At 38.8% G+C, this 22,974-nt stretch overlaps 2 protein-coding genes across 2 annotated transcripts; both read right to left on the bottom strand.

The window, feature by feature from the left end:
- Positions 1–3,964: 3,964 nt before the first annotated feature.
- ccdc137 (coiled-coil domain containing 137) lies at positions 3,965–10,349 on the bottom strand. The gene is made up of 6 exons (XM_083566242.1): positions 10,197–10,349; positions 7,475–7,614; positions 6,568–6,795; positions 6,378–6,470; positions 6,128–6,228; positions 3,965–5,999 (listed from the first exon to the last, which is right to left on the bottom strand). The coding sequence occupies exons 1-6, from the start codon at positions 10,262–10,264 to the stop codon at positions 5,814–5,816; spliced, it is 816 nt and encodes a 271-aa protein (XP_083422368.1). The 5' UTR covers positions 10,265–10,349; the 3' UTR covers positions 3,965–5,813.
- Positions 10,350–11,509: 1,160 nt separating this feature from the next.
- Positions 11,510–17,989, bottom strand: cenpx (centromere protein X). The gene is made up of 5 exons (XM_083566012.1): positions 17,867–17,989; positions 17,670–17,721; positions 17,517–17,570; positions 12,455–12,543; positions 11,510–11,733 (listed from the first exon to the last, which is right to left on the bottom strand). The coding sequence occupies exons 1-5, from the start codon at positions 17,900–17,902 to the stop codon at positions 11,719–11,721; spliced, it is 246 nt and encodes an 81-aa protein (XP_083422138.1). The 5' UTR covers positions 17,903–17,989; the 3' UTR covers positions 11,510–11,718.
- Between the last annotated feature and the right edge of the window lie 4,985 nt (positions 17,990–22,974).

Here is a 22,974-nt window from a genome sequence, read left to right as displayed (position 1 = left end):
GTGAGAGTCGTCATAGTCTTCATTGTCGGTCCGTGTCACCTGGTGATAAACAGTAGGGAGGTCAGACGAGGTCTGTGTGCCCATATCACGCGTAAAAGTACTCTGCATGATGCGAACAGGCAGACAGTGGTTCTCTGGAACTGCTGGGGTAGAAAGATGTACAATAAATTGAGCAACCTTAGTGGCGAGGGAGAAGAGTTGATATTGACGATACTGTCGGCGGAGAACGCTCCTAAGAGCTGCCCTAGAACGTCTGTGAGTTGGAGCTGAATAAAAGAAACCAACAGAGATACGATGTAAAAGGATGAAATCACAATGACTAAACATGAAAATTAATATGTGCATGTAGTGATAAAAGTAACAAGCTTATACATGTTATCTCTCTGAAGCTCAACACACTCTGTAACATAGTCAGTTTGAAAAGTACGAATGACGTACGACCTTGATACTAACATGACTAAGCAAAACAATACAGTTAAGCATATACAAATAAATAAGCTAAGTAAAAAAGAATATTAGCTTGATTTAATGACAGTAGAATAGTAAACAGCAGTATAAAAGAGAATAAAAGCAAAAAACTTACGCATTGCAGATGCAGGAATGCAAAATAGGCCGCAAAATGGTTGTTCACGCACGAAGGTTGAGCACAAAATTAAATAATTAAATTATAACAGAGAAAGGCCGAAAATAAGGGTAACTGAGGTGAACAGGAAACCCAAATATGGAATCACAGGAATTGGTGAAGAACCAAGGTTCGGAGATAAGAGGAACTGGACAAAACAAGAAAAAGAAGGTGATAACGAGAAAATAAGGGGAATTTGCTAAGGTGAAAAAATTAGAAAAATAAAGGTGTCATGTGACATCAGGGTATAAATATGAGTGTGTGCAAAGTGTGTGTGCTTGGTCATTTTGATGTGATGGAGTGACCACCTTCTATGAGCTCATTTGAACATGACGGCAATAAAGTAGTTTTGCTTTTACTCATCCAAGACTGAAGATCTTTCATTGGCTTTTAAGGCCTATTTCATTTTATTATTATTGAGTGTAACATTGGGAATCACCTGCAACAAAGAATCCACCCATGATGTGTCTGCTCAGAGATGGGTTCTGAGTTCCGACATTTAACAGAAATAAATACATTCTGAATGTATATATTTGTTATAAATATAAAACCAATAAACTCCATAGCTTCTATTTCTGTAATTTGTCATGAAATAAGGAAAACATAGCTGGCCAAGCATCAGTCAAAGCCTGAGAAAATATATGATGCAAAAGAAATGACTGTAATAAGGCCTTTCGTTCGGCTTTAATTTGAAGAGCCAAAAATACATCTTTCATAATCTTGATAAATAACCCAGCCATTATGGATGCACAAGCCAGTGCACTCTTAGTGCCGGTCCCAAGCCCGGGTAAATGGGGAGGGTTGTGTTAGGAAGGGCATCCAGCGTAAAAAATGTGCCAAATCAAGTATGCGGATCACAAATGAGAATTTCATGCCGGATCGGTCGAGGCCCGGGTTAACAACGACCGCCACAGGTATCGTTAGCTGACAGAGTAACGGTGGAAATTGGGCTACTGTTGGCCGAAGGAGGAGGAGGAGAGGAGGAAGACGTCTACAGAGACGGCAGGGAAAGGAGCAGTGTAGGAGAGTAGAGGTTCGGGTTGGTACTTTAAATGTTGGTACTATGACGGGTAAAGGGGGAGAGGTAGCTGATATGATGGAGAGGAGAAAGGTGGATATGTTGTGTGTTCAGGAGACCAAGTGGAAAGGGAGTAAGGCCAGGAACATTAGAGGTGGGTTTAAACTGTTTTATCATGGTGTGGATTGAAAGAGAAATGGTGTAGGGGTGATTCTGAAGGAGGAGTACAGTAAGAGTGTAGTGGAGGTGAAGAGAGTTTCTGATAGGGTGATGATCGTGAAGGTGGAAGTTGAAGGGATGATGATAAATGTCATCAGTGCTTATGCTCCACAAGTTGGCTGTGAGATGGAAGAGAAAGAAAGATTCTGGAGTGAATTAGATGAAGTGGTAGATGGGGTACCTAGAGAAGAACGATTGGTGATTGGGGCAGACTTTAATGGCCATGTAGGTGAAGGGAACAGAGGTGATGGGTAGGTATGGTTTTAAGGAGAGGAATGTGGAAGGGCAGATGGTGGTAGATTTTGCTAAAAGGATGGAAATGGCAGTGGTGAATACATATTTTAAGAAGAAGGAGGATCATAGGGTGACTTATAAGAGTGGAGGAAGGTGCACACAGGTGGACTATGTGCTATGCAGGAGATGCAACCTGAAGGAGATTGGAGACTGTAAGGTGTTGGCAGGGGACAGTGTAGCTAGACAGCATCGGATGGTGGTCTGTAGGATGGTTTTGGAGGTGAAGAAGAAGAGGAGGAGAGTAAGGACTGAAAGAAGAATAAGATGGTGGAAACTGAAGGTGGAAGAGTGTAGTGTGAGGTTCAGGGAAGAGGTCAGACAGGTGGTGAAGAGGTGCTGGATGATTGGGCAACTACTGCAGGAGTGATAAGGGAGCAGCTAGAAAAGTACTTGGTGTGACATCTGGAAATAGAAAGCAAGACAAGGAGACGTGGTGGTGGAATGAGGAAGTGCAGGAGAGCATAAGGAGAAAGAGGTTGGCAAAACAGGAGTGGGATAGACAGAGTGATGAGAAAAGAAGGCAGGAGTACAAGGAGATGCGGCAGCAGGTAAAAAGGGATGTGGCGAAAGCCAAGGAAAAGGCATATGAGGCGCTGTATGAGAGGTTGAACACTAAGGAAGGAGAAAAGGATTTATACCGATTGGCCAGGCAGAGGGACCGAGCTCGGTGCAGATGGTACGCTCAGCTGACCCCACCACCATCTGAGGCTCTTCTGTCCTGCATGGTGCTGTTCCCAAAACAGGAATTGATGCACCCTGGTACTGGAAACCTCTCCACTGGGGTCCCACTGATCTTGTTGGTGGTTGGTATGACTGCTCCTGCTTCTTGCTGAAGTCCACTATTAACTCCCTAGTCTTGCTGACTTTCACAAGAAGATTTTTCTCCTGGCACCATCTTTCCATGTTTTTAATCTTTAGGTAGGCCACCTCGTCATTGTTGGAGATAAGGCCCACCACAACGGTGTCATCAGCAAACTTGATGCCGGTGGAGGAAGTGGCCACACAGTCATATGTGTACAGCAAGTACAGCAGGGTGCTCAGAAAACAACCCGAGGAGCTCCAGTTCTGAGGGTGAGGGAGGATGAGGTTTGTTTACCCACCCGTAAGCCTTTTGGTCTGTCTGTTCGGAAGTTGGAGAACCATGGACAGAGGGGTGGGGCTTGTTGTCCCAGGACCTCCAAATTAGAGGTGAGCATGGTGGGAATTATGGTGTTAAATGCTGAACTGCAGCCCACAAAAATTTTTTTTTACATTTTAGCAACATTGCTGCAGTGTTTCATTGCTGTTTTAGGGTATTAGTTAATTATGTTTTCTTCTTCTTCGTTAGCCATTCAGATGTAGAACTCCAAATCCAAAAAAAGTTGGGACACAGTGTAAAATGAAAATAAACAAAGAATGCAAGGATTTGCAAATCTGATAAAAAATATTTTATGCACAATAGAAAATAGCAAATGTTTGAACTGAGGAAATGTATAATTTTATGAAAAAATTAAAACAGCTTTTTACACTGTTAAAGAGTTGGATTCTCATGCTAAATATCTCAAAACATTATTTGGATGTATGACAAAGTATTTCTGTGCCTAATACACTTGGTTTTGTATAAGTTTTTCTTTATTATTTTAGTCCTCCATGACATCAGGTAGGGTGTAATTCCTTTTATAGCACTCCACCCAGAAAAGTGCATGCACACAGCAAACAAAGTGAGAGCAAGTGCACTCCTATCAACAGTAACAGGACTTGCTTGGTTTTTTTCTTCTTTTTTTTTTTTTTTTTTAGAGATGAGTAAAAGAAAGCTTCTTTAAAACTTACCATGTAGACACGTCCTGCTGAATTCATTTCTGCTGCTGTTGCTCTTGATGTTTCAGACTCAGGATCTGAGTCTGGATCATTTATGTATCGCTGAATCTGGTTGTTAGCCATAATCAATTTAAGACTATTAAGTTTTTGTTTTGAGTTTTGCGTGGAGCACAGCTGTTTTCAAATAAGAATAAATCTGTAACTTTCTTTTATAAATGTAATAAAACTAATGATCCTCTGAGATATAAAGGATGCAATACTACTCTATAGGTACTCAACATCATTGGTCATGAAGTCATTTGAGAGACTGGTGTTGGCATTATCTGAAGGACATCACTGAAATCTTACTGAGCAAACAGGTCTGTGGATAATGCCAACTAGCCCAGACCTAACTAGCCCAGACCAGACTAGCCCAGGTCTCTGTTTTAGCTTAATTTGTCAATGGATCACCAGCATCCTGACTAGCAACAGTTAGTGCGACTGGGAAAACTCATGTCAAACATCCGAACTATCGGCACTGATGCCCCCCCAGGGATGTGTTCTCTCTCCACTGCTTAGTGATTATGACTGTGACAGACACATATTTTCTTTAAAAAAAACATTTTTTTACATTCATACAACTCATGATGCTTGATGTGGCTGAGATTTGAACTCACAACCTTCGGATCAAAAATCCAATTCCTTAACCAATAAGCTACCGCCTACTTAGGAGAGGAGCGTTGTTCCATTTGTATCTGATACATAATTCTAGTTGTTCAACATTCCTGGGTCCTCTTTGTCATATTTTTCGCTTCATGATGTGCCAAATGTAAAAGATCTGGACTGCAGACTGGCCAAATCAGCATCCTGACTCTCCTACTACAAAGCCATGCTATTGTAATAGATGCAGTATACGGTTTAGCTAAAATATGCATTGCCTTCTCTGTAAAAGATGTGGTCTGGATGAAAGCATATGCTGCTCTAAAACCTGTATTTACCTTTCAGCATTAATGGTGCCTTTCCAGATGTCAAAGCTGCCCAATCCATAGGCATTAATGCACCCCCATACCATCAGAGATGCAGGCTTTTGAACTGAGTGCTGATAACAAGCCGGATGGTCCCTCTCCTCTTTAATTCAGAGGATGCAGTGACCATGGTTTCCAAAAATTTTTTTAATTTCTATTCAGGTTATGTGCACATTCATCGGTTGAGGCAGCAGTTGAGTGATCGATCAATCAACTGATAAGATAACAGCTAACAAGATAACTAGAAAGATAGATAGATAGATACACAGGCAGCTTTATTAAACCTAAGGGAAATTCACTCTTTTTTGTAAAATTAACAAATTAACAATTTTTTGTAAAAAGATTGTTGAATTATCATACAGTTTATTCTCACACATATTAATCTCTATTATGCTCCGCTGGAGTGAAAAATGTGTTGCTCAGCTCCATGCACCTCAAACCTTTCTGTTCATTATCAATTTATTGATCAGAATATTATGGCATTATGGCAATATTATGTGTGCTGGCCTGTTTGATTATTTGTACTCCAAGATTTTCAGTAAACACGAGTTAATGCCATCTTGCTTATGTCACTCTATTGGGCTCTTGCCTCGCCTGCCATGTACCTTCTCTAATGTCTGCTGTTAAGAGGTTAATTTAGGTTCTGAAAAGAATGTCTATGATATATGATATTGCTTGAATCAAGATCAGTAATTGTAAAAACGCTATAGCAGAAGAGCATAAACATATCCTAATCGCCAAAAAATATATATATATATATATATGAAATACAATACAAACGGAACTGTAGAAATATTTGTTGATTTACAGAATAGTGTCTTTTGTACAATCTTCCTGAAAGGTTCATTCAGGGTTTTTTTTATTTGTTTATCCCTGCCTTTTGCTGCTCTTTTCGCTCCATAATCTGCCTCTTTAGTTGCCGGTAAGCGTGGACAACCCTTTCATGTTCTTCCTTAATTATCCTCTGTCTTGCCATAGACGGCTTAGCTGTTGACACATCAGTGTGGCCAAGCATAGAACTCAGAAGAAGATTGTTGGAGGCCTTCTAGAGAAAATCGCCAAACATAAAAATATTAAAACTTTTAGTATCAAGAAAAGTCAGAATACATCTTTAATTTAATTTTTTTTAAATACTTTCTCGTAAATGAAGAAAAGATTTCAGATATAGCTTACCTGGGATTTCACAGGAGCCTTCTTTGGTTTAACAGTCAGTGATGGAGGTGCCAGAGCAACCTCTCCAAACTGTACTTTATCTTTAAAAAAGATAAAAAAAACTAATTAAACATAAGACGTGACTGTGTATAAGGTGCGGTTAGAAGAAAAAATAAAAAATAGTAATCGTTATATATATATATATATATATATATATATATATATATATATATATATATATATATATATATATATATATATAATGTTAATAAGTGGAAGTGGATACATGCCTTCAAATATCTTATTTTCCACAAACTTCTCTTTCTTGACTTTTTTCTTACGCTGACATTTTCCTTTTTTAGACCTTAACAGAAAGTGCACACAAAACATTAAAAAGATCAATCAAAAGGACTTCAGCAATAAAAATAATCGGTACAATGTTAGATGTAGAAAAAACTAACACTTCTTTATTAATCTCTTTGTTGGAAGTTGTTGTTGTTGTTGTTGCTCCTTCACGTATTGCTCAGGACGTCTCTCTGGCTGGTTCTTGGTGAGAAACAAAACACGCTGTGTTTCTTGGGACATGCGCTGCAGGTAATTCTTCTCTGACTCTTTCTTTCCCCTCCGAAAGTGTGGAACTCTGATGTGTTCCTGCTCATTGATCTCCGTCTGTGCCTTGGGCTTTTTTGCTAGGGTAAAGAATGGACAAGAAGGTTCAAAGTATTATTTTCATCAAACATTGCAGAGAAAGACCATTCAAAGCCAAACTGTATGAATGCAAAAAATAAAAATAAAACATATGACACACAGACATTTACTGTATGTAGAATTACTGAGAATAACAAAAAAAGAAGAGCATGTCAACATGAACCACCTTTTACTAACTAAAGAGGCATTTTTTCCTCCTCAAGTCAAATCTGTAGATTTAGAAAGGAGCTGTTAGACAATGAATAAACTGACAAGGAAATCAACTCAGTTTATGTGAAAAGACTCTAATGTTACTCCTAGCACAACAATCTATAAATAGAATGTTCACCAACATGAAGATATTCTATCTTTCCTTTTTCCATTGAGTCTACAAAAGATTTCTAAAAGTTGCTCTATGAAGCAATGTCCTAAGGCAGGGGTGTCCAATCTTTTCCACAAAGGATACAGGTTTTCATTCCAACTAAGCAAGTTCACACCACATTCTACCTGTTTCAATCTAATGATTTTCAATGACTATCGGGTATGGCCCTTGATTAGTTGGAATGAAAACCTGCACCCACACCACCACTTTGTGAAAAAGATTTGACACCCCTGATCCAAGGGATCTCTCAAAAGAAGGGAAAGAGGTTGTGTCTACTGTACTCGTCCTGCAATTCATACCTCTCATCATTTTCTTCAGTTTACTGGATCCCATATTCATTTTCTCTTTACTTTTCATAATTGCACGGAGTTGAAACGGGATCTGCTCCAGATGTTCATCTGGTCGAGGTTTCACGTCATTTTTCTTCTTCCACTTCTTGCTAATAGAAAAAAATTAATAAAGTTGTGTTGCACAACCCTTGAATTTGATAAACTAAGATAAAACAGCACAATGTATAAGAACACTTTATACTATACAATGATGTTAGTTTAATATTTGAACCTAATTATCTGAGTGACTCTGATAACTGACTCAGAGCATCTCCATAAAGGCAGTGTGTTCCTGGTATGCTTTATAAAAAAAAAAAAAAATAAATAAAAAAAAAAAAAAGCAAGCAAAGGACGACAACTGATGACACGATCATGGGCAGTTAGAAAATGTTCATTTTGTCAACAGGGCTGGCAGGAAGCTTGGTAGGAGGAATCAAGTGGCCACTGCCATTAGGGAATACTGCTTTCATGAAGATGTGTACTTGGTCTGCAAGGTTTATGTAGGTGGTAACATGAACCTGAGAATGTCACCGCCTGCGACTCCTGTCTTTATTTGTGCCGTTAGTGTGTAGATGGTGGAGAATAACAAATACCTGGGGGATTTACATAATAATAATAATAATAATCTAGAATGGACTTAGAACACTGAGGTACTCTAAAAGGAAGAGCCAGAGATACCTTTATTTTTTGAGGAGGCTGAGGTCCTTTAACATCTGCAGGACAATGCTGAGGATGTTTGATGAGCCTGTTGTGGCCAGTGCTTTCCTTTATGCTGTGGCATGCTGAGGAAGCAGGCCGAGAGTGGCAGACACTAACTGACTCAACAAACTGATCCACAAGGCCAGCAATGTTATTGTGGAGGAGCTGAACACTCTGACAAAAGTGTCTGAAAGGAGGATGCTGTGCAAAGTATATTCCATCTTGGATAACTTCCCACCCACTAAATCAAACATGGTCAGTCTGAGGAGTACGTTCAGTAATATACAACCATGATGCATCGCAGAGCAATTAGATCATTTTTGATGATGGCCATCAAAATAGATAACTCCTCCCCCAGCTGCTTCACAATATAGATGTTATACGTTAATTACAATAATGCATAGTTATATTTATATATTGTCATGCCACACTTATACATTGTTGATACCTTGGGCAATTGTGTGCAATAATCTCAGTGCAATATTAATTAGTTACGTGTGCAATAACTAACTATTATTGTAGTCTGACTTTTTTTGCCATCTGTTTTTTATTGCTGCTACAAATTACATTTCTCTTAATATATACACCTTAATATGTATATTTATTTATATTTCTTATTTTTACTTTAATCTTTACTTGATCTTTTACTGTGAGCAACAGCAACCAAACTATTTCCATATGGGATCAATAAAGTATTCCTATTACACCCATGTAAGTACAAAACCCGATGTTTTCTATATAAACATTGCAAGGATATTCATTCCGTCTCAGCCAGACTGCCAGCTAGGTGACGACCATGCAAAAGTAAATATGATTAATCAGACCAGGCCACCTTTAGCCAATGGTCCAGTTCTGATGTTCTTGTAGGCATTATCGTAGGCAGAGGTGGGATGAAACAAAGTGCAAATACTTTTTCTGGTATCAGTACTTCACTATTTATTTTTCAGACAACTTTTTACTTTCACTCGTTAAATTTTTAACAAATATCTGTACTTTCTACTTACATTTTTCCAGGCTCATTACTTTAGTCTGAGTCTATTTGGTGAAAAGATGGCTTTCAGTCCATCAACCTATTTCTTGTCATTGTGCGGCTTTTTCAATCTACCACTGGTGTATCATTTCCTGGCTCTCACACACCACAGACGTAGGCTAGATTACGAAGCTAACAATGAGCAAGGCAGAAGGCAATGTGGATAACGTGGATAAGACAGAGGGAGTCAGTGATGTAAACATGACTGAGAACAGCGACATTCCTGATCACCTGATCAACATCATCTTTTCTCTGCTTGTGTTCTATATGGTGGATGTTCTGCCTGGATACATTCACGAAGTAACAAAATATTAAATTATTTTGCATTAATATATTAATATGGAAGGTCTGGGGTTCGAGCCCCGGTATCGCCAGGCTGCCACTCTTGGGCCCTTGAGCAAGGCCCTTAACCCTCTATGCTCCGGGGGTCCCTTAAGAGGGAAATATCAAGGTCCGTGACGTCAGGAGTGACGTGGGGCCACCTTCCCGTGGGCTCACCACCTGCAGGAGGGACCGTAAGGGACGGTGCTGTGAGGATTGGGGGCAGCAGTCGAAGGCGGGGGGGCATTTTTTTTTTTTTTTTTTAATAGCCTAATGAATCAGTGAAATGTTTTGTTTAATAATATTTGTTCGAATTTGGTGTTTTGATGTTAGAAATATGTAACGTATTACATATAGGAATCTGTCCTAAATCATACACAGATATAAATATATAAAATTAGATATGTTAATAGGCTTTTGTTATTATTATTAGAGATATATGCTGTAAGTGAACGACTGTGAACTATAATTGTAAGTGATGTTCAAGACGTGTCGTTATTTTCCTACAATTTTCTGTCGCACGATATCCTTAGACGATACAAACACGTGCTAACATTACCTGAACTCAAAACAACTAAAAGCCAAAACTCGTCGCACAATCTAACAAATGTATAGTCGCCCACGTGCTGTAATCAGTCCTACCTTTGATTCCGTTCTTCAGTTTGCTGATTAGATACTTTTGAGGCTGTAGCTCGATTGTTTTTGCCCATGTTAGCAACTTCTTCATACCCAGTGTTGTCACCCGGTCCACGTCCCTTGCCTCATTTGTTCTGCGCATGCGTTCGGAGTTTCAAAGTGTGGCATACGCAATTCACTAAACGCATGCGCAGTAGCGATGACGTTACCCGAAGCGTACAGCGTAGTTTTGGGGCGGAGGCAAATCCACCGCCTATTCTCAAAACGTCTCATGCTACAAAACTTGAGAGCCAAGAGTATTATAGGCAAAAGCAAACCATGTAATTCGGACTTTCATCATAACGTAAAAATAATAACGTTAAATAAGTTTCGAAGAGATTTGAGTTATGAATAAGATTGAATGTGTTTTTATTTCACTTCGTTCCATCAACTCGTGCTTTCTCAATTTCATGAGCAGTTTCCAAATTCTTATTGTAACTGGATTATTTCCTGAATTCGGTTCTTTTTGGCCATGATAACACGTTTTTACATCAGTTCTTGTCTAATCATGATAGGGACAACCATTTAGACAAACATTTGAAAATGTCAAACGCATACACAAATTAAAGCTTTTATGTCAAATTCATTGGTAAAAAAAAAAAAAAAAAAAAACCAACACTTGTCCACCCTGTTAAAAACTGATGAATTAAATATTCCACAGATTTGGGGATCCTGTGTAGTTTAAATAGAAAAAAACAATGTAATTATTTGCAAATCCCATAAACCATATTTTATTCACATTAGAAAAGAAAAAATTTAATGTTTAAACTAAGGAAATTGTACCAATAAGTAAAAAAAATAGGCAATTTTTAATTTGATGGCTGCAACACGTTTCCAGAAAGTTGAGACAGGGTCTACTTCACCACGGTGTTGCATCTGTTTTTTTTTAGAACAACAATCTGCATGGGTTCAAGCCACGGTATCCCCAAGCTGCCACTCTTGGGCCCTTGAGCAAGGCACTTAACCCTCCATACTCTAGGGGCGCCATATCATGGCCGACCCTGCGCTCTGACCCCAGCCTCCGAGCAAGCTGGGATATGCAAAGAACGAATTTCACTTTGCTGTAATGTATATGTGACAAATAAAGGCTATTCTATTTTTTTTTTTTATCTGGGAACTGACGAAACTACTTGCTGTAGCTTTGGGAGAGGACTGTTGTGCCATGTTCCACAATTTTTTCATGCAATGAATAATTGTGTAAAAATAATTTTTAAAACTGATTTACCCTCACTATTAGTTAAACTAATCTCATTTTGCATTAATTAAAAACAGATTCTGAATACATAAGATTTAGTTTATTAATAGAGAAGATATTTTGTTTACATACATCAACATTTACATTACAGACACACACACACACACACACACGCACGCACGCGCGCGCGCGCGCGCGCAAGATGCTTCTGCACTTGTTGCAATAATGTTGCTTGGCTGACCAGAAAAGTTCAGTTTATTGTCACTGCTGGGACACGTGGCACTCAGATGGGAATCAGAAATCCAAAAGCTGCAGAGAGATTTTCAACTCATGAGTTTTGATACAACGTGAAAAGGCAGATGGCATGCAATGTATTTACTAAGATCGCAATAATGTTCCTGAGATTAACATTACATTTACAGCTTGTTATCCTGTTACCTGAACTGCCCAACTAAACAATAACAGTGTTTATGGACAACGAATTTCATTATCGATTATTATAATCGATTTTGTTAATTAATTGTTGCAGCCCTATTTGGTTGTATTTAATTTTATAGTATCTCACATTTAAAGTGGTAAAGAATAATTACTTAAGCAAAGGATTCTGACACTTTTAAATGGGGTTAACATTTCAATTTTTAAGTTGTATCAACCTATTTCAATAGCCTTATGGTTTCCCCACCTTATTTAATGCACATGTTCACACTGCGGGTCACTTGGGCTTCAACCAGAAACAAATACATTTTTGGAAAAAAATGGCCGTGTGACCCAGATCATGTATTTTTAATCACAACTACTGTCACAATGTCAGACATGTCTACGTCCTTCTGTGTCTAATCCTCAAAAATATTTTAAATTAATTTACAATTCCACTTTTACTGGTGGGGGTTAGGATTGTTCTGGTATCAATGCCACTGACAACTGTTTTCAACAAACTCCCCCTCCCCCTCTGTTTTTATTTTTGTAATTTTTTTTTTTTTTTAAACATTATGATAACATTAGGAAATATTTTTACTTTAAATATACTTACCAGCTGCGGCAAAATTTTCTCAACATGCTCCAAATCAACACCAACACAGTCTTCATTCTCTGCCTGCTTTACTGCTCTGCGAGTTGCTTCTGAAATATTAAAGAGAAGATATTGAGAAGCCAAAAGATTGAAAGACATTCTGACTGATTGTATAGCCATTCTTAAAATAAAAATAAAATAAAAAAACTAGAGTCATTATATTAACTTTATATAAACTAAACATCATTACTATTATTCACCATATTTCATTCAGATGCTCAAAAAAAAGGGAAAAAAAAGGGTTATGATATTTTTAAAGGCAGCACAACCATTAAACATAAGCACAAGATCCAATGAATTGTATTTTGACTAATTAAATGTGTACCCCCTGATGAGTGTGGGCGTCTCATTATGTTACAAAACTGCCTTGTGTATTCTTTGTTAGTGAAAGATTAACAAAATAATGAAATTCATACCCACATCCATCATAACATAACCATTAAATTAAAACAACCGACATAAAATGAACAACACTGATAAAAGTATCTGGTGTGATAAAAGTGAAGTCAAAAAATGAACTAAAGTATCTCAACTTTTTCCAAGGGCAAAATTGTGATAGATAGGTAAATGGGTCAAAGCATCTCAAAACAGGAGGTCTTGTGTTCCCGATGTGGGTGTTCCAGGCATACAATTAAATTCACTTTTATTTGTATAGCACTTGTATACCAGAATGTACAAGTTTGTTCCTTATACTGTTCACTTTTTCCCTGAGCAGCAACGTTGTTCCTACGTGCCTCAAGACAACGACCATTGTTCCCGTGCCGAAGAAGTCTGCTGTCTCCTGGCTCAATGACTATCGTCCCGTCGCGCTCACACCCATCGTGATGAAGTGCTTCGAAAGTCACAAATTAAGAACCAGCTTTCACCCTCCCTGGACCCCATGCAGTTTGCGTATTGTCCAAACCATTCCACAGACGATGCCATCTCCACAACCCTCCATTTGGCCCTCACCCACCTGGACAACAAGGACTCATATGTATGAATTCTGTTCATTGACTTCAGCTCAGCATTCAACAAATCATCCCTCAGCACCTGATTGAGAAGTTGAGCCTAGCGGGCCTGAACACCTCCCTCTGCAACTGGATCCTGGACTTACTGACTGGGAGACTGCAGTCAGTCTGGATCGGGAACAGGTTCTCCAGCACCACCACACCGAGCACTGGGGCCCCTCAGGGCTGCGTGCTCAGCCCACTGCTGTTCACTCTGCTGACTCACGACTGTGTAGCAATGCACAGCTCGAACCACATCGTCAAGTTTGCCGATGACACGACCGTGGTGGGTCTCATCAGCAAGAACGCATACAGAGAGGAGGTGCAACGGTTAACAGCCTGGTGTGGAGCCAACAGCCTGTCCCCCTGAACGATGCCAAAACCAAAGAGATGGTTGTGGACTTAAGAAGAGCACAATACGACCATTCGCCACTGATTATCAATGGATCCTCAGTGGAGATCATCAAGAGCACCAAATTCGGTGTTCATCTGGCGGACAACCTCACCTGGTCACTCAACACCAGCTCCATCACCAAGAAAGCCCAGCAGCAGCTCTACTTCCTGAAAAGGCTGGGAAAAGCCCATCTCCCTTCCCCATCCTGACCACATTCTACAGAGGAACCACGGAGAGCATCTTGAGCAGCTGCATTACTGCCTGGTTTGGGACCTGCACTGTCTCGGATAGCAAGACCCTACAGAGGATAGCGAGGACAGCTGAGAAGATCATGGGAGTCTCTCTCCCCTCTATTATGCACATTTACACCACGCGCTGCATCCGCAAAGCACACAGCATTGTGGACGACCACACACACCCGTCACACACACTTTTCACTCTCCTGCCATCAGCAAAACATTCAAGCATCAAGACTGTGCAACAGTTTTTTCCCGCAAGCCATCAGGCTCCTGAATACACAGAACTGAAATAGAACTCACACACACACACACACACACAAACACACACACACTCAAATGTGAATGTGAACTGCCACTTGAACTTAACACACACTCATTACTCATCTCGATCCATTCCACCATCATTTATTTATTATTATTTATACCGCATGAATAAGCCGCATTACACCGTTTACCTGCTGTTTTTGCACCTTTGACTCTATGACACTGTTTACATGCTGTCTTCTTTTTGCACTGCATTGTGTCTGTTTATATCCGTTATAGTTTTTACAGTTCTCCTCAGACAGTACTGTATAATCAAAGTATACAGTAGGTTTACTGGTCAGCACCATCTCAGGTTTTGTGTCTTGTCTTGTGTTGTCTGTCTGCACTAGGTTGCACTTTACATAGCTTGTGTTGTAGCTTTATGTTGTTTAGTGTATCACCAGGGTTCCGGAGGAACGTTGTCTCGTTTTTACTGTGTACCACTTTGTATAGTAGAAATGACAATAAAAGCCTTTTGACTTTTTATTATTTAAAGTTTACATTTGTTAGACCCTATTTGGGTAATACAGATGTGTATGTAACTGTGTGCATGTGTGTTTTCCATTTATTATATCTAGAGATATAATCAACTTAACTGTTCTAGTTATTTTAGCATACTTAAATGTCTTTCCTTTCATCCTTCATTCATTTTCTTCCTTGATATGTGGAATTGTCTCCTTTTAAGAGAACTTGCTGAAGCTGGACATTAAACGTCAAAGAATCCATAGCGTTATGATTTAATCTATTTTTTATAAAGTATTATAAAATATTATTTTATATATATTATTTAACCAAGCAGGTATTTTATAAAAAAAAAAAAAAAATGTAAACTGTTCAAATATTGATCACAAATGTTAATAATAAATAACTGTTAATAAAAAGACAAGTGTAACTTATATAAACACACACACACACACACACACACACACACGCTTATCAGATTTTGCACACTTTTCATTGCCTTAGCCATTATAAAAAAAAATTTCACTGACAGAATATTTGCTGTACAAACACATACATTTCATTTATACATATTACATGGTGTACATATACTTATTTATCTGCACTTGTCAATTTGCACAGTTGCTTCTATTTGCACTTTTGGTAGATGCTAAACTGCATTTTGTTGCTGTGTACCTGTACTATGCAATGACAAAGTTCTATCTAGCTACTGTAACTATTTAGGTGTGAATATTTAACAAACTTGTGATAAAGATTTCACTGCTCAAAAAGGTTTTGGGAAAACAAAGATAAAAAGGCACAGTAGATAGTAAAAAAAATAATAAAAAGTATTTGTTATTGCCACCCCCAGGTGAAGTTACAGTACAACCGTGAGAGAAAAAAACAGATCTACAGTGGTGTGAAAGTGTTTGCCCCCATCCTAATTTCTTATCATTTTTGCATGTTTTTAACACTAATGTTTCAGATCATCAAACTAGTAATTTAAATATTAGTAAAAGATAAAACAAGTGAACACAACATGCAGTTTTTAAATGAAGGTTTTTATTACTGAGGGAAAACAAAATCCAAAACTACATGGCCCTGTGTGAAAAAGCGTTTGCCCCCTAAACCTAATAACTGGTTGTGCCACCCTTAGCAGCAACAACTGCAATCAAGTGTTTGCGATAACTTGCAATGAGTCTGTTACAGCATTGTGGAGGAATTTCGGTCCACTCAACTATGCAGAATTGTTGTAATTCAGCCACATTGGAGGGTTTTCGAGTATGGACCGCCTTTTTAAGGTCATGCCACAGCTCAATAGCATTCAGGTCAGGACTTTGACTAGGCCACTGCAAAGTCTTTATTTTGTTTTTCTTCAGCCATTCAGAGGTGCACTTGCTGGACCATTTTTGCCCAGTCTCTTTCTTATGGTGGAGTCATGAACACTGACCTTAACTGAGGCATGTGAGGCCTGCAGTTCTTTGGATGATGTTGTGGGGTCTTTTTTGACCTCTTGGATGAGTCGTCGCTGTGCTCTTGGGGTAATTTTGGTCAGCCGGCCACTCCTGAGATGGCTTTCCACTGTTCTATGTTTTTGCCATTTGTGAATAATGGCTCTCACTGTGGTTGGCTGGAGTAACAAAGGTTTAGAAATAGCTTTATAACCTTTTTCAGACTGATCAGTCTCAATTACATTCTCTCTCATTTGTATCTGAATGTCTTTGTATCTCGGCATGATGACTATCTTTTGAGGATTCTTCATTTTGTCAGGCAGGTCCTATTTAAGAGGTTTCTTGATTGCGAAGAGGTGTGGTGTTTTTCTGCATGGTAATCAGGCCTGGGTGTGGCTTGAGAAATTTAACTCAGGTGTGATAAACCACAGTTTTAACAGGGGGGCAAACACTTTTTCAGACAGGGCCATGTTGTTTTGGATTTTGTTTTTCCTCTTTTTAAAACTACATGTGTTCACCAGTGTTATCTTTTATTAATTAAATTATTTTGATGATCTGAAATATTGTGTTTCAGCAAGTGTGACAAACATGCAAAAAAAAAAAAAAAGAAATCAGGAAGGGGGCAAACACTTTTTCACACCACTGTACACACACAGAAGAACTTGGTTGCTCTAAACCCTAATACAAGCAAGATCTTTATTGTGCATGCAATACAAGCTCTGGTCTGTTTGCACAAGCAAAACATTCCCTGTACTCAGGACTATTTCTTCTAGCTGGCTTCTGGATGGGCCCAACTGGATTGACTGTGCCCTCAAATATACCTGGCTGTCTCGTTTTTCTAGAAATTAATCCTGGTTGGTGGCCTGCCACGCTGAAAAATGTTACCTGTTTTTTTTATTTTTTATGAGAAACATGGTTTAATCAGTAGACATGGTTCACAGGTTGTACCAGTGTTAGGTACTAAACACTGAACATTGGGAGCATCCCACAATACCTGCTGTTTTGGGCATTGCATAATAGATTGTATTAAATTAAATAAATAAAAAAAGATATTCGTTATAATGAGTTCTTATGTAGCCCGATGCCAATAAAAGGTCACTAAAGGAACATTTAATTAAATTAGATTTAAACAATAGTGCAAATTAAAATGACTAATATAACGCAAATTTAAGGTGGATGAAATAAAAAACAAAAAAAACGACTTACCAATAACAAAAATTCTCAGCATCTCAGCCATGAGACTCGCAGTGTCGTTGCTGACTGTTAACAAAAACATTAAAGATTATTCCTAATTTACGCCATTTAATTATTAGCCAAACAGCTATTTTTTCCCAATCGTTTTGAAATACACTGCCATACTTTTGCTTTTCTCATCTTTGAAGAACAACGTCAAAATTTTGCTGATGGTTTCCTAAAAACACAATATATTCGTTACGGGTTTCATTCAGCTCTCCAACTCAGCCATGAGCAAAAATCCAGTATCAGTACAATGGACAAAGTTATTAAAAGTAATTACTAGATAACGATAACTATTATTTAAAAAAAAAAAAAAGTACCTTTTTGAAAGCTACTTCGCGCTCTTGACCAGCCATTGGGAGTTCCTGTAAGAGGATTTGCAGTATGGCAGCACTGAAATGTGATTGGAGCGGTGGTCATCGTCGTCATCTTCATCTTCATTTTCTTCTACTTCTTCTCCTGTTGTTTTACATGGCGGTAGCGAACCAGCTTTAAAATGCATATTTCGCCACCTATTGGATTGGAGTATGCAGCGCCACTTGGTTGGAAGCAATGCGGGATAATAGTGGGTATATATGTACAGTCATTTTATTATGAAGTTTAATTAATATTTGAATAAATAAATATTACATACTATTCACCAGCCCTGTAGCATTCAGATATTAATTAATTTATATTTAACAGACATTCATTCTATGATTTCTTTCTTCTAGTATCTTCTTAAGTGTATAGTTTTTAATACCATAATATTTTAGTGATTAAAATGCAGTAGGCCGTTTTATTTTTGTTGCAGTGCATTATAGTAAAATGTGAGATACTGTTTCAGGGATTCTACATTTAATACAATTTCCTTTTTTCATGTTTCCCTATCTTGTATACATTTTGGTTTAGTGATGTATGGCTGATTCGAAATCTTATCATAATCACATCCTTTTTTCTGAACTTCCTTTCCACGTTTCTTTGTATTCCATATAGATGCCTTTCATTGGAGCGGAGATGGCCAGAAGCGATGAGGTTGAGGGAAGTGAGATGGGGAACAAGCTAGTTTTGATCTAATGATCATAAAAGAGTACACAGAGGTATTAATAAAAAAAATAAATACACACATATATAGTGGATTTCAATGCAACAACAACAACAACAATAATACATATAGCTGCAAGCAGTGACTAGCATGGTTCAAGAAACTGAAACAACAATTTTTAGTTTGTGATGTTTTTTAAATGTACGATTCTTAGAAATTGTTAATATATATTTTCACCATGGCAACAGCCACTCTTTTATATTCTCCTATATTTTCCAACAAAAATAGTTTGGAAAACAAAAACACAAATTAGGATTATTCAATTCAATTCAAATAATTTTTATTTGTATAGCGCTTTTAACAATGAACATTGTCTCAAAGCAGCTTTACACAGATAATGTGGGGATTAAAAGTAAATATGTTCTTTGTAAGTACGTTTGTCCCTGATGAGCAACTGTGGCAAAGAAAAACTCCCCGAGATGGCATAAGAAAGAAACCTTGAGAGGAACCAGACTCAAGAGGGAACCCATCCTCATCTGGGTTGCACTGAGTGTCCATTTGAAGCAGATATCCAATGTTGCGGGGTGCAGTGATGATAATTAGAAGCGAACTGTATCCTGAGTCAGTGTAGCAGACTGTTGACATTAACTACAGTCCAATCCAAAACATTTCACTGCATGTCATACCCTGTATGTATGTGTATGTGACAAATGAAATTTTATTTGATTTAATTTTTAGATCCATCCTTAAAGCGCCCGTTCTTACTCCGGAATTTCATGGAACCACCCAAGGTGTCGATGAGAAACCGTCCCAAGCTGCACAGAGTGGCCTCCAGTCGAAGAGAACACTATCCGGAGGCAGGCCTGGAAGAAGTGGGAAGATCCACGGAGGGGAGAGGGGCAGGAACAGTGGTCAATGGAGCCTCAGGAGCATTATGTAAAACAATTGTAAAGAATAGTGCTACATTCTCTTTAGAGCACTATTTAGGCGTTTGGAATAATTGTAGTTAATACATTATAGTTGCATTGCATGATGTCAATTTATGTAATGTATTTCTTGATTATTATAGTTATTCTAGTATTTGTTTAGCATTATGGACTACAGTTTATAATCAAACCCATTTTGTTTCTTTCACTAACTAGAACAGAAAATCTTTTTATTTTATCCACTCTATTAAGTCTTTCTGTGTTGTCTTTCAGACATAATGTATAGACTTATTTTTTTAATTTTGAGTTATCTAATGTCACTATCTGTTTCTGGACTTTTGGTGTCATTGTATAAGGATGCCTGCAATTTTTACACATACTTTTGTAACCAGCATAATCCATGCTGTAATCCATACTGAAGCAATGTTATGAGTTTATATTTTTACAGATATGTTTTAATGTTATGAATATTATTTATGCAAAAGGCATTTGAATTATTTGCAAAACAAAAACTGAAATATTGTCATTTTTATATTCTGTTTATTCAGTTTTCATTTTACCTGTAAGATGTTGTAAGAGTCACAGTAAAAGGCAAGAAACCTACACGATAACCCTAGTCATCATTTGCAAAGAGAGTTTAGCTGGTTGGCTAGCTGTAGCTCCTATTCTACAGTAAAGACATTTAAAAAAACATTAAAAGCTGGTGTCTGTGTGGTACAATGTATTCAAGACAGAGTGACTAGGCGTCTGTGGTGAATAGAAGAAGCTCATGGTCATCAGAATCATCAGCTAGCTTGCTAATGAGAGTGCTACATTTGCAGAACAAGATGCTAAAGATAAGATAGAACAGGCTGCCAGAGAGACTGAATACCGAAAGCCGAATATCAACTGGAAAAAGCAAAAAAGGACGTTGAGCTGAATACACTGGCTATATATGGCGGGAGGCAGCAGTTGCAGAGGCTTAGGCAGCTGTGTGGGAAACAGCAGATACAATGGAAAATTATGCTGTTTTGAATGATGCAGGTCCATCAGAATAAGACAGGATTGATCAAACAAGTAAATATGTCCAGTATCATGTCATCCAATGTAAACATGAAAACAATCCATCTACTAACTCTCCAGCACATCAGCAATTTAAGCTAGTATTTCAACAAAGCCATTAGGGAGGCACAAGCCAGTGCACTCTTAGTGCCGGTCCCAAGCCCGGATAAATGGGGAGGGTTGTGTTTGGAAAGGCATCCAGCGTAAAACATGTGCCAAATCGAATATGCGGATCACAAATATAAATTTCATACCGAATCGGTCGAGGCCCGGGTTAACAACGACCGCCACAGGTATCGTTAGCTGACAGGGTACCGGTGAAAATTGGGCTACTGTTGGCTGAAGGAGGAAAAGGAGAGGAGGAAGACATCTACAAAGACAGCAGGAAAAGGAGAAGTGTAAGAGAGTGGAGGTTCAGGTTGGTACTTTAAATGTTGGTACTATGACTGGTAAAGGGAGAGAGATAGCAGATATGATGGAGAGGAGAAAGGTAGATATGTTGTGTGTTCAGGAGACCAAGTGGCAAGGGAGTTAGGCCAGGAACATTGGAGGTGGGTATAAACGTTCCATCATGGTGTGGATGGAAAGAGAAATGGTGTAGGGGTGATTCTGAAGGAAGAGTACAGTAAAAGTGTAGTGGAGGTGAAGAAAGTTTCTGATACAGTTATAAACGTGAAGCTGGAGGATGAAGGGATGATAAATGTCATCAGTGCCTATGCTCCACAAGTCGGCTGTGAGATGGAGGAGAAGGAAAGATTCTGGAGTGAATTAGATGAAGTGGTAGATGGTGTACCTAGGAAAGAACGATTGGTGATTGGGGCAGACTTTAATGGGCATGTAGGTGAAGGGAACAGAGTTGATGAGGAGGTTATGGGTAGTTATGGTTTTAAGGAGAGGAATGTGGAAGGGCAGATGGTGGTGGATTTTGCTAAAAGAATGGAAATGGCAGTGGTGAACACTAATTTTAAGAAGAAGGAGGATCATAGGGTGACCCATAGGAGTGGAGGAAGGTGAACACAGGTGGACTATGTTCTATGCAGGAGATGCAACCTGAAGGAGATTGGAGACTGTAAGGTGTTGGCAGGGGACAGTGTAGCTAGACAGCATGGGATGGTGGTCTGTAGGATGGATTTGGAGGCGAAGAAGAAGAGGAGGAGAGTGAGGACTGAAAGAAGAATAAGATGGTGGAAGCTGAAGGAGGAAGAGTAGTGTGAGGTTCACGGAAGAGGTCAGACAGGGGCTCGGTGGTGGTGAAGAGGTGTTGGGTGATTGGGTAACTACTGCAGGATTGATGAGGGTGGCAGCTAGAAAAGTACTTGGTGTGACATATGGAAATAGAAAGGAAGACAAAGAGACATGGTGGTGGAATGAGAAGGTGCAGGAGAGCATAAGGAGAAAGAGGTTGTCAAAACTGAATTGGGTTTGACAGAGTGATGAGAAAAGTAGGCAGGAGTACAAGGAGATGCAGCAGCAGGTAAAGAGGGATGTGGCAAAAGCCTAGAAAAACGCATATAAAGAAGTTGTATGTAAAGTTGGACACCAAGGAAGGAGAAAAGGATTTGTATCCGTTATGGCTTCTTTTTATACGTCTAGGGTTGAAGCTGTAACATTCATACTGTGATCCATTCTGTGAATAGGCCAGGGAAAAGGACACGTAAACCAAGTATAATATAAAAAGGATTTATTCAAACAATGAGGAACAGAAGGGAATGGCAAAGTACACACACACACACACACACACACACACACACACACACACACACACACACACACACACACACACACACACACACACACACCAAAAACCAAAGCATAATAAATAATCCCACAGGAGAGAGAGGCGGAGAGTGGCGCTAAAGAAAAGAACACAACAAAACCAACCCAACTACCTCAGTAATAAACCACTAACCTAACACTAAACAAAATTCTTCCGGCGCCTCTACACACCCTAGCTTACCTACTCTAAACTAACCAAACTACAAAAGTAGCGCACACTCTTGCTAGTGTCTCTATACATAACATCATCTACGTGTTGCAAGATGTAAGTCACGTGACATACTACCTACCCAACATTCCTGGGGAAAACAAGGGTTGTTAGAATATAACCACTCACAAAAACAAACAAGATAACATTCAACGAATCAACAATTGTCATACAAACCCATGTCAAAAGGGGAAAATACAAGAAACAATCATTGCTTCAAGCACAACAATGCGAAAACAAATGGTGCTCTCTCTAACGTTTCTGCAGTCCTCTTTTAAAACTTCAGCAGTTGACCGGATTGGCCACAGGTGCCGTCAGGTCACAAACAATGATCACCCCCCTAGCCAATAGCAGTCCGAACAGGGAGGAACCTTGAGAAATTGACAGGAAGGTGAACCAATAGAGAGAGAGAGACAAACACCCACACACACAAACATCCAATGGGATGTAACA

This window comes from Silurus aristotelis (assembly GCF_946808225.1).
Source record: "Silurus aristotelis genome assembly, chromosome: 17".
In the NCBI taxonomy this organism is placed as follows: domain Eukaryota; kingdom Metazoa; phylum Chordata; class Actinopteri; order Siluriformes; family Siluridae; genus Silurus; species Silurus aristotelis.
This window is presented reverse-complemented; position numbering and strand designations above follow the sequence as displayed.